Source organism: Gymnogyps californianus, chromosome 2, assembly GCF_018139145.2.
Source record: "Gymnogyps californianus isolate 813 chromosome 2, ASM1813914v2, whole genome shotgun sequence".
Lineage (NCBI taxonomy): Eukaryota > Metazoa > Chordata > Aves > Accipitriformes > Cathartidae > Gymnogyps > Gymnogyps californianus.
In genome coordinates, this window is record NC_059472.1 from 24,300,900 (window position 1) to 24,316,217 (window position 15,318).

Sequence of the window (15,318 nt, forward strand, 5' to 3'; positions counted from 1 at the left end):
CCTGCAGGTGTTGCAAGCGGCACCAGCCTCTTTCCAGGTTTCAGCTGTCTTCTTCAGGGCGTGCTCCCACAGGGAATACCGAGAGCCACTTCACTGGAGAAAAATGCATCCAGGGCTTCTTCCTTTGGGTTTTCAGGATAGGGATCAAAATGTTAAAAAAGGATCATACTAACAGAGAGAGTAGGAAGCTGTGCCTTGGTATGGAAAGAACAAAGAAAGAAACAACATAGAGAACGAATTTTTCCCAAAAGTAAACCACATTTTTGATGTGTTAACTTTTGCCATGCTTGGCAACATACGGAGGTGCTAGCCCATGATCTGGAGTGCCTAGGCACTGGTACAATAGAAATAAATTAGAATTTACTTGGTAATTAAACAGCTGGTCGTTAAAGGGGCCTCGCTAGGGTGTCGATGTTCAGAACATTTCCTAGAATGGGACAGAACATGAATTTCAAAAATAGCATAGTAATTTTAAAGGACAATTTCCACTGAAAGTTGGTGGGATTGACATTCCTAAGTCAGGAATTCCAGACACTCGTTTTGCTGTGTTACAACCCCACCACATCGCCTGTTCATCCATATGTCATGGGGGCTGCAGGAATAGCCACGTCAGGATACAGCAAACAGATAAGAGAGGGTGAAGTAAGAGGTACAGGACTTAAGATGGGCAGAGCAGTGGCTGCTGGTAAGCAAACGGTGATGTCTGAGTACCACTCATCTTCCAAATGTGATTAAAAGTTTTCTTTGAAGGTCAACAGTGTAATCAGTGGAATACTCTGCTCAGAACTACACAGACTTGTGCACCACAGAGCACCTGTGCATGTGGTGACAGCAAGCAGATGTTGAACTGTGCATCTGAAAGTGGGCAGCTCTCTTAGGGTGCTTTAGATATATAGAAGAAATTGGCAGATTTATAGCAGACTTCGTCCAATCCCCCAAAAAACTTAGCCCGGTTTATTTCTGAACAGGGATCAGTGAGAAGCCAAACCCCATTGGTACCCTGAAAGAAAAAAAAGAGTGGGAGGTGCTGATGTTCCTTCGACACTTCTGTGAAGCTGAAGTGTTGGATTTGTGCCACTGCCTGCTATAGCCAGATGCATGCGTTTATCCAAGTGAGGACTTACATGATTTAGGGTTGTGTGTAACGGGTGAGGCGATGTCAGGCAAACAAATTTCTGCAGTGTCCAGTGGGAGGTCAGTTCCAGTCTCAGCACCTGTGAGATGATTCTCCATCCTCTGTACTAGCAGGAGAAATAAATACCAGAGCCAGACCTTTGCCAGCAGTGTCATGCTATCTCGGGAAATACTTTCTAGACTGTTTGGAGGTTGCATCCTCCAGTTGACAACCCATAATTTTATATATGAGAGGTGAAGAGATCCACAATCCTTAATGAGGGTGATATTTCTTAACAACTTCAACGATTGCTCTGAAGGCAGAGACATTACGGCTGTTGCTGAATCAACTAAGTAGAGAACTGTTGCTTTGAATAATGTATTGCCTGTTGTTGCATTGTTAACTCAGTAAATTATTCTCAGGTCAGAAGCATCTTTTTTTTTTTTTTTTTTTTAAGGAAAAAAGCAGAATCAGTAAAAGATACTTCAGAAACTGGATGGGAATATTCTTCTAGCCCTGCCTAAATAGTGGGCAACTTGAAAATAAGTTACAGGAAATCAAATTAATTTCTGGTATAACTTAATGGGAAGCCAGGTGCATAAATTGGAAAAAAAAAAAAAGAATAATAACATGATGAGAAAAGAACAGTTCTGGCACAACACCTCACCGAGGGATATGAGTGGTGACTGTGGGTTGAATGTTGTTTGAAAGTACCATCAAAGGTAGATTAAAGTCAGGAGTATTGTGAGAGGAAATGGATAACTAGCACAGCAAGAGCAGTTACTCCAGGGGCTTTCTGCTGCTTATATATGCACAGCTGGGGCCTCTAAGGATGGGGGTTGTTTTGGAAGAGATGAAAGGTCATGTCAAGTTGATTTAGCACCTACAAGTGCTATTGGTATGTTGCTTAGTTCCTAATCTGTGAGGTAGAGAACAAGAAGCTTGCACTATTTGCTCAACTGAAAAATGTGGGTTCCCCACCACAACCAGCAATTAAGAGCATTTCTAAAAATGGAAATCTAGCCTGATGTGTATGTTTAAAAGAAACTTATCTTCACTATGAGATCCAGGCTTCTCTTTGATTATAATATATACTCAGAATATCTTGAAACTTAAATCAGTTCTTAATCCCTGGTGAAATATACTTCTTTATGCATTTAATTTCCATTTTGTGGCACAAAGCTGAGTTCTTGAGTGTGTTATACACTACTGGGACAAGAAATGCAGTACAAAGAGCACCAGATACAGTAGTTCCCTGCAGTCTCATAAAGTTCTGTACAAAAAGGTACAAATACTGGAGGTTTTAATGTTGAAAAATTAAATGCAAAGTTCTTTGTTTTTAAGTTTGCAATGTGAAGTAGCTCATGCTATATATAGTATGTGAGGAAAAAACAGTCTGCTTTCAAAATGGATAAAGTAGTCTGCAGGGAAAGAGAGAATTAGCAACTGATGAAAGTAAGTGAATAATAAACCAGGCAATAATACAAAATCTGAACATACATAAAAAGCTTAATCACAATCTATATATAGATTTTACATCTCAGGAAAATAATGTAACATATTGCTTCTTAAGGACATCTCCGACTCCCATAATAGCCTAGATTTGTACTAGAAATCAAGATTCTCTAGCAGTTTATTCCTGGCAATAAAGTAAGTTGCCTCGTTTGAAATATTACCATAATCCTCATTTAAGCAATTCAAAGCTCTCAGCCGAAAGAGTAGAACAGCGTTTTCACCGGTGCCAGGAAGGTGACCGTCACAAGGCAGGAGGAGCACTTGCCAAGTGCAATGTTCTTCATTAAACTGCACATCCATAGTAAGCAGATTTCGGAGCACAACAATTTTCAAGTTTCAAACACTGGAGAAAGCGGCCAATTAGTCCTCTCATCCTTCATTTCTGACCTGCTGTTTTACAAAAGTGAGGATACCCTGCTCTTACAAAACAGTGATTGAAGAAGTCTGGCAAAAGTACTGACTACTCAAAAAGTACACCACCTCTTCTCCTCATCGAGGCTTTGGAGAGATTGAATTTTTCCTTCGAAGTGTAAACATTTTTCTGTAGCTTTTATTTAATGAGAAATGAGGCTTCTCAGCACTTACTGGACTGAGCCATAGAATAGAGGTTACTTCATAAAATGGCAGGAAGGGTGTGCTTCATTCTTCCTTACCTAGATATTTTGGGGGAGCTAAGACAACAACATGACTTAAATCAGAACAATTGTTATCCTCCTCAGTGAAAAATTCTGTTAGTCATAAGCAAATATTAAAACTGCTGTACAAAGCGATACAATACTGTACAATGCCGGCTCAAACAGGTTAAATCTAAGCAGAAGTAATGCAGAAAAAAAGGCTACATCCCTTAGGATGGTCAGGGGAACACGACTTGTGAAAAGAAAACTAAAAGGAAACTTGGCAGGTATAACCCTGTGAAAATAAGCATGTAAGGGCATATGGTTGCTGTCTATAAATACACCATGCATGCGAACACTAAGAGGAAAATGAAATATTTAAGCTAAAGAACAGTGGTGGCATGAGAAAAAAAACTGATATAAAGCAGCCATTAATAAGATTATGCTAAAAGTTGCACAAGCCTTGGAGAGCAGCACAGCTCTGGAATGCTCTTCTGGAGGAGGGGGGAGCAAAAATCTGACTACTTTTAACATGGAGTTAGTTAAGTTTATGAAGGGAATTCCTGTGTACTGTGTAAAGTCATTGTCATGATAATAAGAACATATTAAATTTCAGTACTTTATTTATTTAGTGTCTTTGATCCAAAGCACTTATATAAAAAAACAATAATGAAAATTCCTTTCAACCAGTACAATAAAAGTCATAATTTCTTGGGGTATTTCATTTTCTTTAGTAAAACGCAATTTGGACACGTTCCATTCAATATTTCCAGAAATGACAGAGCATCAGGCCTATGAATAATAATAAATCTAGAACATAAGATAAGCTATAGGTTATTGAAATGATGTGTTGCAAAGTTTGGATCCAACCTTTGCAATGCTAAACTAGCAACAGCTGAGGGAATTTGTGACTCTTTGGCAAGTTTACAGGGCTCTTCAAATAACTGCCCTGGAACTCATTGGTTTTCAACTCTGTGAATCTACTGCTTGTGAAATTGAGATAAAACCACTGCTTGGAGCTGGATTCTCTGAAGGCCCCCAGCCAACAGATCCAGTGAGAACTTGCAGTGTCCTTGACATCAGTGGGAGAGTTTGCCACCCTTGCAGCATGTAACCTGCCCGGAGGGTATGTGCTGCGCAAGCCCGACTCTTCCTTCCCTTATTTCTCTCATGGTATTTCAGTCCAACAGGCAACCTAGTGCTGTGCCGTGTTTTGGGTGGGTGTTTGTAGGTGTATGATAGTTTACACACATGCAATATGAATCAGGGACAAGACTATTGAATTTATGCCTGTGACTCAGCAGAGAACTTGAACCAGCCCTCCAGAAGTGAAAACCTTAGCAAAATGTTTCAAGTTTGGACACCTAATTCGGGTTATATAGGTCTACCCTCAGGGCCATATATATGGCTCTTTGATTTTCAGGGACAGCAAGCAATGTCTTGCCTATTGACTTTATAACTTGTGCAGGCTACGTTGAAATCTCCAAGAGTTTTATTTGGTAAGGTTAGAAAGGACCCGTTGCCCTCACACTTCATGGCCTAAATCAACTAAGTGATGTAAGGGGAGAGTGTTCAAAGGAAATGGGGGGTGGGGTGGGGTGTATGATAAAGTTATTTCACACTGTGTATTCTGTGATAGATGACTGGGCAAACAGGAATCTGGTCCTGGGTGCTCAGCTTTCTGGTTTTAGGTGGAGCTGATACTGCAACAACACCAAAAGATCCAGACCAGACAGCAGCCTCTAACAGCCTAAAAAACGGGAATTACCTATTCATACCATATTTGCTTTCTTCTGCCAGCTGGGCCACTCCTTGCTGTGGTATACAAACACAGCTTCCAAACATGACAATTTTAGCTTTAGTGTTTTAATTTCTCTTCTAACTAGTTTGAATTTATTTTCTGAACCTCTCTAGTCTTCACAAGTAAAACCAAAAAAATTTAAGAATAATTAATTGGAACATGTAATAAATGGGATGGAAAAGCAGCAGGATCTGAAGAGAAATGCTGTTCTGCCCACTGAGTGCCAGTAGTTTGGTTTACAGCATGGATCCCTAGAAGTATAAAGAGAGGGAAGCAGTGGCTTCTGCCTGTTGGCTACAAGTGTTTGATCTCTGTACAATTGCGTAAGGGAGGAGACTGAGTACCCAAAAAATAAGTTTATGCAGATTCATGATTACTCTTGAAAACCCAGATGATCTGCTCTCTCACATCGTTTTCTTTTAAAAAAAAAAAAGTACAGGCCAGCCCTTGAAAGGATTTAAATTGACTACGTCACAGAAGCAGGTAGGAGGATCTGCCCACAGTCAGTGCAGTACTAAGCTCTTTTTCTTTATCTGTTCCTTTCTTAGGCCCTTATACTCTTCCTTAGCTGTAAGCTGTGAGTTCCTTTCTGAGGGAAAATGTGACTTACAGGGTTTTTTTTTTTTCCTTAGAGTTTCCTTGGCAGAAAGCTTAATGGAATTGTCTGCCATCAACACCTGTTTTCAAGCTTTCCTGATAAAATTAGATTTTATATCTCAGCATCACATATGGTATCTTTATAATTAGTCTTTTTGCAGTATATGAATGTCAGTTCCTAAAATGCTGCCTGTACTGTTCATGTGGGAATATTTCGCTTCATTAAACAAATCCAAGTTTTTCATTGGAGCTTCTAATTGTTGAAAACCCACGTTTTTGTGTGTCTAATCTCAGAACCATTTTGACAGACTGAAATACAGCATATCTTCAGCTTCACTGGAACCGAGCTGTGTGCAGATCACTTCTGGAAATGGGAACCTGAGATGATGTCTTCATGGGCCTCCATGCCTAGAGTCACTTGTGGAAATGTAGTCTTTGAATATGTAGCTATCTGAAAATGAGGGGTGGGCTTCTTCAGAGGGCTCAGTATTGACCTAATCTTGGAAGCAGAGGTAGGTCTATGCTTAGGAGCTTCTGAAAAATATTACCATACATAACATTTCAGAACAAGAACACCCAGTTTTTAACACACGTGCTCAAGAGTAAGCAAACTTCCATTGAAATGTGAAGCTCAGAGCTGTTTTCAGACATGTGATGATCAGAATTACAGGTCAGAAAGTTGGAGAAGAGTGTTCCTGTGTCAGTGATTCACAGGTGACTGTTTTAAACTGCTGTAAAATGCAAGGGAAGGCCTACACTAGTACAGATACCAGTGTAGGTGATTGATAGGTGATTTTTTCATTACTCGTGTCACAGCTGAGAATTTTTATTCCACTTGGGTACGTTCATTTCTCTGCTCAGATGAGGAAATGCACAAAGTAACAGATCATCACTATACCACTAGCACTAATGTCATGGAAGTGGTAACATTTGTATGGAAAAGTCAGCATTTAGTACCTATGCAACAGGATGAAAATGTGCAAACTGTCAACTTGTAATAGAAATGTCTTTAGTTTCTCAAGTGCAAAGTTAGTGCAGTGTCAGCAACACTATCCTCTAGGAAAAAAGAAGACAAATAGGAAAACATTTATAAACATAGCTCTTGATAGCTCTCATGCAAACTGCTGTCAAACTTGTACACTAATGCAGTGAATCATTCAGGCTCAGCTCACTGGGGGTACTCCTGCTCATATTGGTAAGACTGGCCATAAGGGATTTAACTTTATAAGCATAGTAGTCCCTTAAGTTGACTGATGGAACTTCTTTCATGCCATCACCAAAATCGCAGCTTCTCATGGCACTCTCTAACTGCTTCTGACGCCTATAAAAGTGGGAGAATTTATTGAAGATCAGTGTAATGGGAAGCACTACCACTAGGATACCGGCTAGGATGCATGCAGATGCCGTCAACTTGCCAGCAGTGCTCCCTGGCACAACATCCCCGTAGCCAACTGTGGTCATGCTAACGGTAGCCCACCACCAACAAGCAGGGATGGTGGCTAACCCCTCATTCTCTTCTTTCTCAATGGTGTAAGCCACTACTGAGAAAATGGAGATGCCAACAGAGAGGTAAAGTAAAAGAAGCCCCACCTCTCTGTAGCTATACTTCAGGGTGGCTCCAAGAGACCTGAGACCTGTGGAGTGTCTAGCAAGCTTTAAGATACGAAAGATCCTCATGAGTCTCAGGACTTGTGCAACCCTGCCTAAATTTGCTAAAGTTGGACTGCTTTCCACCACCAAGTTGACAATTAAGGTAATATAAAATGGAAGGATAGACATTAGGTCAATCAAATTCAGGGCATGCTTGAAAAATTTTAAAAAGTCAGGAGCTACTGCAAATCTCGCCACCAGTTCAAAAGTGAACCATGCAATACCAAAATGTTCCACGATTTCAAAGCGAGGGTCTTCCTCGGGGTTCCCATTGCTGTCAACAATCTGAAAGTCTGGGAGGCTGTTCAGGCACATGGTCACGATGGAGCCCAGAACAACCACTATTGAAAGGACACTGAAGATTCGGCTTAAGACTGAGTACCCAGGATTATCCAAAGCGAGCCAGAGCTGCCTCCTGATGTTTCCAAAGGGTTGTTTGTCAAATTTAGAGGCATCGTTGTAGAATGCCAAAATCTCATCAAAAGAAGATGTGGTACTTTCCTGGTCACTTTGTTCCTCCCATTTCTCTTGGTCTGGCTCCATTTTCCTCCCATGGTAGCTGTAACTGCAGCAGGAGTCTATAAAGAATTCATTGATTCCCCAGTATTCAATCTCCTGGCTGAAAGAAAACACGCAGAGTTCACCCATCACATGGAGCTTGCCGGTGTTATAAAAATGTAGCACGTAAGGAAAGAGCTCGGGGTTCCTGTCAAAATAAAATTCATTCTTGGTGTCATCATAGTCGTCGCAGAGCTCCAGTATCGACTCCTTTGAGTGGCAGCTCAGCAGTTTGCCCAGCCTGGTCTCGGGGAACCTTAATAATGTGTTGGATCTCATCTTTTTCTTAAAGCCTCCAACGTTGATGCTGATCTCATTGTCTTCAAAATTCGCTTCAGATAAAGCCTTCAGACTCTGCCCTGTCATAGTGAGCTCCTTCCAAAGGTGTATAAGGAATGAAAACCTGGGATGCAATTGCACAGAAAATTGGGAGAATGAGCAAATCTACAGTGTGTTCACCTATTGATGCTTTCTCTTTCTTTCTTTCTTTCTTTCCTTCCTTCCTTCCTCTTTCTTTCTTTCTTTCTTTCTCTCTCTTTCTTTCTTTCTCTCTCTTTTTATCTCTTTCTCTTTCTCTCTCCTTTCTTTCTTTCTTTCCCTCTTCCCCCTTTCCCCCTTTTTCTCCCTGTTTCCCCCCTTTGCACCTTTTGCCCCTTTTTCCCCCCTTTCTTTCTCCCACCTCCCACTGAAGACATCGAGGGCGGCTCCTTTGTTCCCGCTGCAGGCTCCTGTCCCTCCCCGTACCCTTCACCTGGGCTGCGGCTGCCGCTCCTGCGAACCTCCCCATTACGGCCTTTGTGCGACCGGGTCTGCGCGGACCTTTCCCTCCCTCCCGCCGCGCCCCGGCCCCGTCAGACGAGGACCCCCCCCCTCCCCGGCTGCCGCCGACCGGGGCCCCGCTCCCCACCGCGCCGCTCGCCCAGCCGCTCCTCGGGGGCCGGAGCCCCGCGCCGCCGCCCCCGCCCGAGGCCCCGCTCTGCCCCGCCGGCGCCACCGCCCCCCCCCCCCCCCGCCCCGCTCGGGCCCCCGCCGCGGGGGAGCCGCCCCGCTCCGCTCCGCTCCGCGCCCCTCCGCGCCCGCCCTACCTGCTCTCTCAGCGGCCGCGGCCCCCCGCCGGCGCGCCCTTCTGCCCCCGGCCCCGGCCCGCCATCGCCGCCGCCCGGAGGGGCCGCCAGGGCTCCCCTCGCTGCCGCTGCCGGGGCCGCCCCGCTGCCGGTGGGGGTGCCGGTGCGGTGCCGGTGCCGGTGCCGGTGCCGGTGCCGGTGGCGGGGAGGGCGGCCCCGCCGGCCGCGCGGTGCTGAAGGGACAGCGGCCGCGCGCCGCCCCGCTCAGCGGCGGGAGGCGGCGGCACGCGCGCTCGTCATGGCGACGACCCCCGCGGCTGCCGCCCGCCTCCGCCCCCGCCGCTCCCACCTTCCCCCCGACCCGACCCTGCCGGGCGACCGGGGCTGCCGCCGCGGGACGGCGGCGCGGAGCCGGGCGGCGGCGCGGCGGGCGGGTGGGCGGCGGGCTGGGGGCTGGCGGCCGCGCTGCCCGGCTGAGGAGGGGCGGCCCGGCGGAGCCGGTGTGCCGGCGGTGCCTCCGCTCGCTCGCTCTCGCTCCTGCCCCCGCGCACCGGCGCTGCGCGGGGACGGCAGCGGCGCCGCAAACTCGGGTTTCCTCCCCCCCCACCCCCCGCGATCCTGCCTCACGCCGGCTCCGAGCGGCACAACTTCCCGAGGGGGGACGCCCACCCACGCCCGCGGTGGCTCTGGGCACCCGCAGACCCTCTCCCGAGGGGGGGACGCCCACCCACAGCCGCTCACTCCCCCCCGCCCCTCTGCCCCCTCACCCTGCCGGCCGGCGCCGCGGGAGCCCGGGCAGGGGCCGGGGCAAGGGGTGCCGCTTCTCCCCCCCCCCGCCCACGGCACGAGCGGGTGCTGCCGCGGACCCCCACGCTGCACCCACGCTGTGGCGCCTGGGCAGCGTCCCTGCGGGGACAGAAAATACGAAAGATGGGGGCACTCGTCAGAGCGATTTGGTGTGAGGAAAGCGGGGCTGCGTGTTCAGGCTGCCCGCCGCCCACTCACACACCGGCTAGGAACCTCCGACCTCCCCGCACGACCCTGCCCAGCGATTTCGGGAGGAATAATCCTGAAAGACTGCACCTCGAGCGGAGGGGTCTGACCTCCCTGCACGGCTGCTCTTGGCGGGGCAGAGTTTTCGTGCTGGCATGTGGAGTAATGTCTAATTACATGGTCACGGACGGCAGCGTCTCTGCCCACGCTGGAGGCGGCTGTCAAGAAATCTCCCTCGTCTTGCTGAGCTCAGCATGAGGCCGAGTTTCCCCGGGGAGAAGCCTGGTCCTGGGAGCTGTGGGAAGTGGTGGCAGTCCCTGTGAGCAGGAGCCGGCTGTGCACCTGACCCACCCTGAGCAGGTAGCCGGCTGTGCAGAGCACAGATGCTCAGAGACATGTGCTTTGTACCGGGCTAACCTGCATCATCTCCTGCCAGCTGCCTCATGACCACCTCTCACTCATGATCCCACACATCTGGAGTCCGGCTCCTGGATCAATGCTTTGCAGGATTAGGGGGTGCAGGGGGACGAAGCCTCCTCACGTTTTCCTCAGCCCTGTCAGAGACCCGAGCACTCCAGCCCTGTGCATCGCCCTCAGCTTGTTCCTCAAACCCTTCGACGGGGAGAAAGGTTATACATCCCAACTCCTGCAGCACAAGCCCTATTTACAAGGAACCCCCCCCAGTACTAAAGAACAGCCCTATAAGAGCCCAGGTAACTGAGCGCAGACATGAAGTGGGGCAAGTAAGTCCTGGTGTACACCTGTGGCCGGGCCTCCAAGAGCCTGCTCAGCTTTCCTACCTGGGGTGTTGTGATCACCCCACCACGTCCCACAAATGCTGGTGCATTGTGTGGTGGGAGCCCCCACACATCTGGGGACGCTCCCACAGTGGTATGCGTGGACCCATAGCACCCTCAGCCCCCCAGGGATGCTTCAGAACATCCATGCTTCAGGGATGCTACAGATGCTGCCCTTGCTCGCCTTTTCTTGGGTGGTGCTTGCTCTTGCTTTGCTCTCCTGCTGGTGAGTGCCTCCTGCCTCCCCTTCCCCCATGGTCCTCTGGCATGTCCCTCCCTTTGCTGCAAATGCCCTGGGTCAGGGCTCTGGGTCCCAGTGTGCTTCACTGCATGTCCAGTGGCATCTCACTGGACGTTGGATCCACACTGAAGCATGCACACCAGGCTGCCCTCCTGGCCAGGGAAAGCGCTGCTGCTTCTCGGTTCGGTTCCCCCAGCTCTTCCCCTCCTGGGAAGGGGCGCACAGGAGACAGAGGCTGCACATAGCAGGGAGGAGGCTTCGCAAATGCAGTGGTGACCTGCACGTTTCCCTGTAACAACGGCTTTTCATCTCCAGAGAGGCAGCTCTCCTGCTTCCCAGTGGCAGCATAGTTGTTAGGGTAGTTTGTGACAGCCTCCTCCTCTCAGGGCTCTGCTGGCGAACCACTCACTGGGGCACTCTAATTGTACCGGCTTTTAATGCCTGGGGCAAGGGATGGCAGGACATAGGAGTGGGAACCACCACGTTGGGATTTCTGAGTTGGATGCCCCCTCACATTCCCCAGGGCTTGGATAAATCACAAAACTTCTCTGCTGTAATTTCCCACCCACCGTTAGGAGAACAAAAATAACTCATATTCCTTAGTGACGTTGCAAGGAATAGTGAGCTGCTGCTGATAGTGCATTCAAGTGATGTCTGTGTGTTTTCACCAGCTCTGCGCTATCCTAGGTGTCTAGTGGGGGCTTTAAAAATATTCAAGCATCTTCAGCAAATTTGTAAAAAAAATATTTTTCATTACTTTTCTTTCTTATTCTTAAATTAGATATTTTTTCCCTAATGCTGCTTTGGAAGAAACTAAGTGGAGATATGTTTAGAGGATCTTCAAGCTTTTATACATTCTTGCCTTCTAAGCCATTTGGCTAAGAAAAAGGATTACAGGCAGCCTCATACTCATTTATCCATCTCTGTTCTTATCTTCATGCTGGAAAAACCACTGATCACTTTTCTAACCTGTATTTTCTCATTAAAAGGCACAGGGAAGTTCATACAGAGATACTGGAGATAAACAGCAAAGTAATGTAACTGTGTAAGGATACAACTCCCCCTAGTCTAATGTAACCGCTCCTGTAATTAGGGCTAATTCGCTCAGCCGGAGCATTTTGCTAATAAGGCTAAAATGCTTCCAGCACCCAAGATAGTAATCCAAAATCCATCCGAATGTTTCTGCAAGGCATGCACTCTGCTCCACAGACACACAAGCAGATCTGTTGCTGACCTAGTGCTTTTGCCTTTCCCAACAGTAAGTATAGGACAAATTGCTACAGACGCGCTATCGCTGGTGGAATCCAAGGCAAAAGATCTGCTTTGATATGTCAAAAGAAATCAGATAGGTCATTTCTGCACAAAATGAGCTTGTGATGTGTCAGATAAGAGCAAATGTTGGGATGCACTAATAATAAATCAAATAAATATAAACCAACACTTTGTCTCCACTGCCCTGTGGATGCTTCTTGGACTGAGGAGAATGCAAGAAGAGTGCTGAGGTGGGGCTGGGATGGGAACGTAAGGAAGCGTGAAAGAATTGCCTGTTGGAGTGGGGGGATAAACGAGTGACTTGTTTCACCCTAGGGCAATATTACAAAAGCTCAACTAACTTTGGGTCTGCTGGTTATAGTTGTTGACTCTGAGACTGTGTGAGAGAGACAGGGCTAGTTTTATTGGTACACGTGGTATCGTGTTATTTAAGGAATATGAGAAGGTGCCCATGCTGTGTCAAAACATGGGATACGTACAGGTGCCCGTCAGGGCTGGTCTGGGTCTGGAGACATACTAACTGCAGTGTGTTTGACTACACACCCTGCTTTGGGCTTGTGGTGACTTGAACTGTGAGGGAATGTGGAAATAATTGCCATGCCAGTGACCCACTCGGTGTAGGAAGCTGCTGCCTAAGAAGCCATGTCCTCGGGCAACATCTCCTGTCTGGTCCTTGTTGGCTGTCCCACCACTACAGCAGCTGTACTACCCTGCAGTGAGTTCAGTGCTGATGAGGACATGTGGCACTCTGTTCCGCAGGCACGACACACTGATATCTTAGATGCATTGTCAGCTTTGGAAGAACTGAAACTGCTACAACTACTACTACTTCTACAGTGTAAATGAAATATTGAATAGGGTCTAAAGGAAGATATGGGACCTAAGTCAGTGGTGTTATTGGCACTTCCACTGAATGGTGGATAGATTCACTTTGGACTTCAGGACACAACCATCTATTAGGCTGAAGGTGGAACTTCAGTCTGAACTTAATACTTACTGGAAGGTCCCCCTCTGGCCCTGGAGCCAGATTCAAATGTACATTCTTGTTGACCATTTCCGTTTGCTCCAGATGGATTGGAAAATCCTGGAGTCTTAAAGTGTTAGTTTAAGGTCAATAAATACGATCTGTTTTTCTTTGCAAAGCCTCACAAGCGGCTGGGAGCGAAGCTGAGATCCTTTCGTGACAGCATTCCTACTGCCACAACTATTGACTGTGGCCAGTTGGTGAATATGTTTAAAAGAAATAAAAATAGTTTTGCACATAATGCTCATTTAAATACTGGAAAAGGACTGTTGCAGAATATTGCGAAGTCTGAAAGAATTAATAAGTCGAAAATGAATTTAAACAGATTCATAAAGGCTACATCCCTCTCTGGATATTTGTCCAAATGATCTGAGTACAGTCTGAATTTGACAGAACCCCTGACTGAGAGAGAATATTGCAGAGGAGGGACCCTTCTAAACATGCTTTGTTCTTACCCCCTCATGTCAGCAAGGTAGCCATTCTCATGACGTTTGGTTGCTGGCAGTCTACGGCCAGCTTTTTCTAACTGGAAATATAAAGAAAGCTGAGATTAGCCCCGCTGCATGATCTTTCAGCTGTTCTCAAACCTCCCACAACCACAGGCAGAAATGAAGCGCCATTTGTTTATGAATCTGCTTGTTCTGTAAGTGCCCTGTCTGACGTGCCTGCTTTTCTTAGGAGGCAAAGGCTTTGCACAAGCTCTTGTGGCATTTGCAGTATAAAACTGGGGAGGGAGGAGAGTCAAACGCTTTACTAAGCTAGAAGTTTACAAGGCACTGGTAGCGATGTCTGAAAACAGACCTCCACTGTGACGGAGTGGAACTCCAGTGGACCACAGAAAGGCCATCTGGCATCTCAAGAAGCTGAACCATGTACTGAACATGAACTGAACATTTCATTTTGGCTGACAACACCTCAACAGAGTGACAAATACTGATCTTTTGTGGTGCACTGAATTGCATGAGCAATGAAGTTTTACTGTGATGACTCTGCAGTATTATGCCTTTTGTTGTGAGTTGACGTGCTTAGTCACTGTTGTGCCTGCTCCACCTGATTCTTGACTATGAGGGACACATGGTAGTATTTGCTTTTGCAAGCCGTGTGGGGAGCATTGTCTTCCTTAATTAAATCACCATATCCCAGAATCATGGAGTGCAAGGCAAAAAAGGATCATTATATAATTGTGACTTTCTTTTAGTACAGATTGGAGAATTTCAACCTTCTGTCCCCTACTGAAAACTGGTGTCTGAGATGGGTTAAATGAACCACACCTACAGACCCCACTCACAATATATTAGAGGAGACTGCAGTGAGTATTTTTACATGAGCATTTTACTTGTGATTGGGATTGTGCTTTTGAAGTGACCCTCTTGATCAGCTCCACTACCTGAGAACTATATTCCCTTTGGATGAAAATAACCCAAAAGCTGAGCTGCAGGAGTAAGCATTGCCAGTAGCAATAAGCAATGGGAAAGAAGGGGCTTCAGAACTGCAGTTTTGGATGTAAGGTAATGACCTAATACAGTTCAGTGGTCACTTTCCCAGCGGCACTGGTGCAGTCAGCAGTGGGCATGACCTCTTTGATATTTGCCTGAATGGAGACGGGGAGAAAGAGAATCTTGCCTGGATCCAGGTTATAGCTATTAGTTTTAAATTGTGACTAAAAAGCCTAGTTCTGTGCTGTCAGTCAGCTGACTTGGAGCATTTGAATGCTATTTCACTTGCATTTGGAACCTACCCATGTGTTTCTTCCCTTACACTTCTCACGCTTCTGTGTATCTAGAAAACAAAGCCATGGGAAATCCAGCTACAGCACAGCTCCTCTGGGCAGATCCCCAGATCTGATATATTCTCATCTGACTTGCTTTCACTGAGAACATGCCTCATGCTTAGATGGTGCAGCGTGTTTTGTCTCCATTTTTCTTCTGTGCACTTTTAAAGAAGATGGGGAAATGCTACTTGCTCTATGCAAGTGAGAAAAAGCTCACCCAAAGCTGATCTGGGCCCCTTATTCTAAAAAGAATAATTGAGATAATTTCTTGTTTTCATAGATATATGTATCTGTGACACAGGAATCT

The 15,318-nt window shown here is 46.8% G+C and overlaps 1 protein-coding gene across 1 annotated transcript; it reads right to left on the reverse strand.

Annotated features, from left to right (window-relative positions):
* Positions 1–6,781: 6,781 nt before the first annotated feature.
* KCNS2 (potassium voltage-gated channel modifier subfamily S member 2) lies at positions 6,782–8,230 on the reverse strand. Its single transcript, XM_050890856.1, has one exon. It carries the CDS (start codon positions 8,213–8,215, stop codon positions 6,782–6,784), a length of 1,434 nt encoding a protein of 477 aa, XP_050746813.1. The 5' UTR covers positions 8,216–8,230.
* Between the last annotated feature and the right edge of the window lie 7,088 nt (positions 8,231–15,318).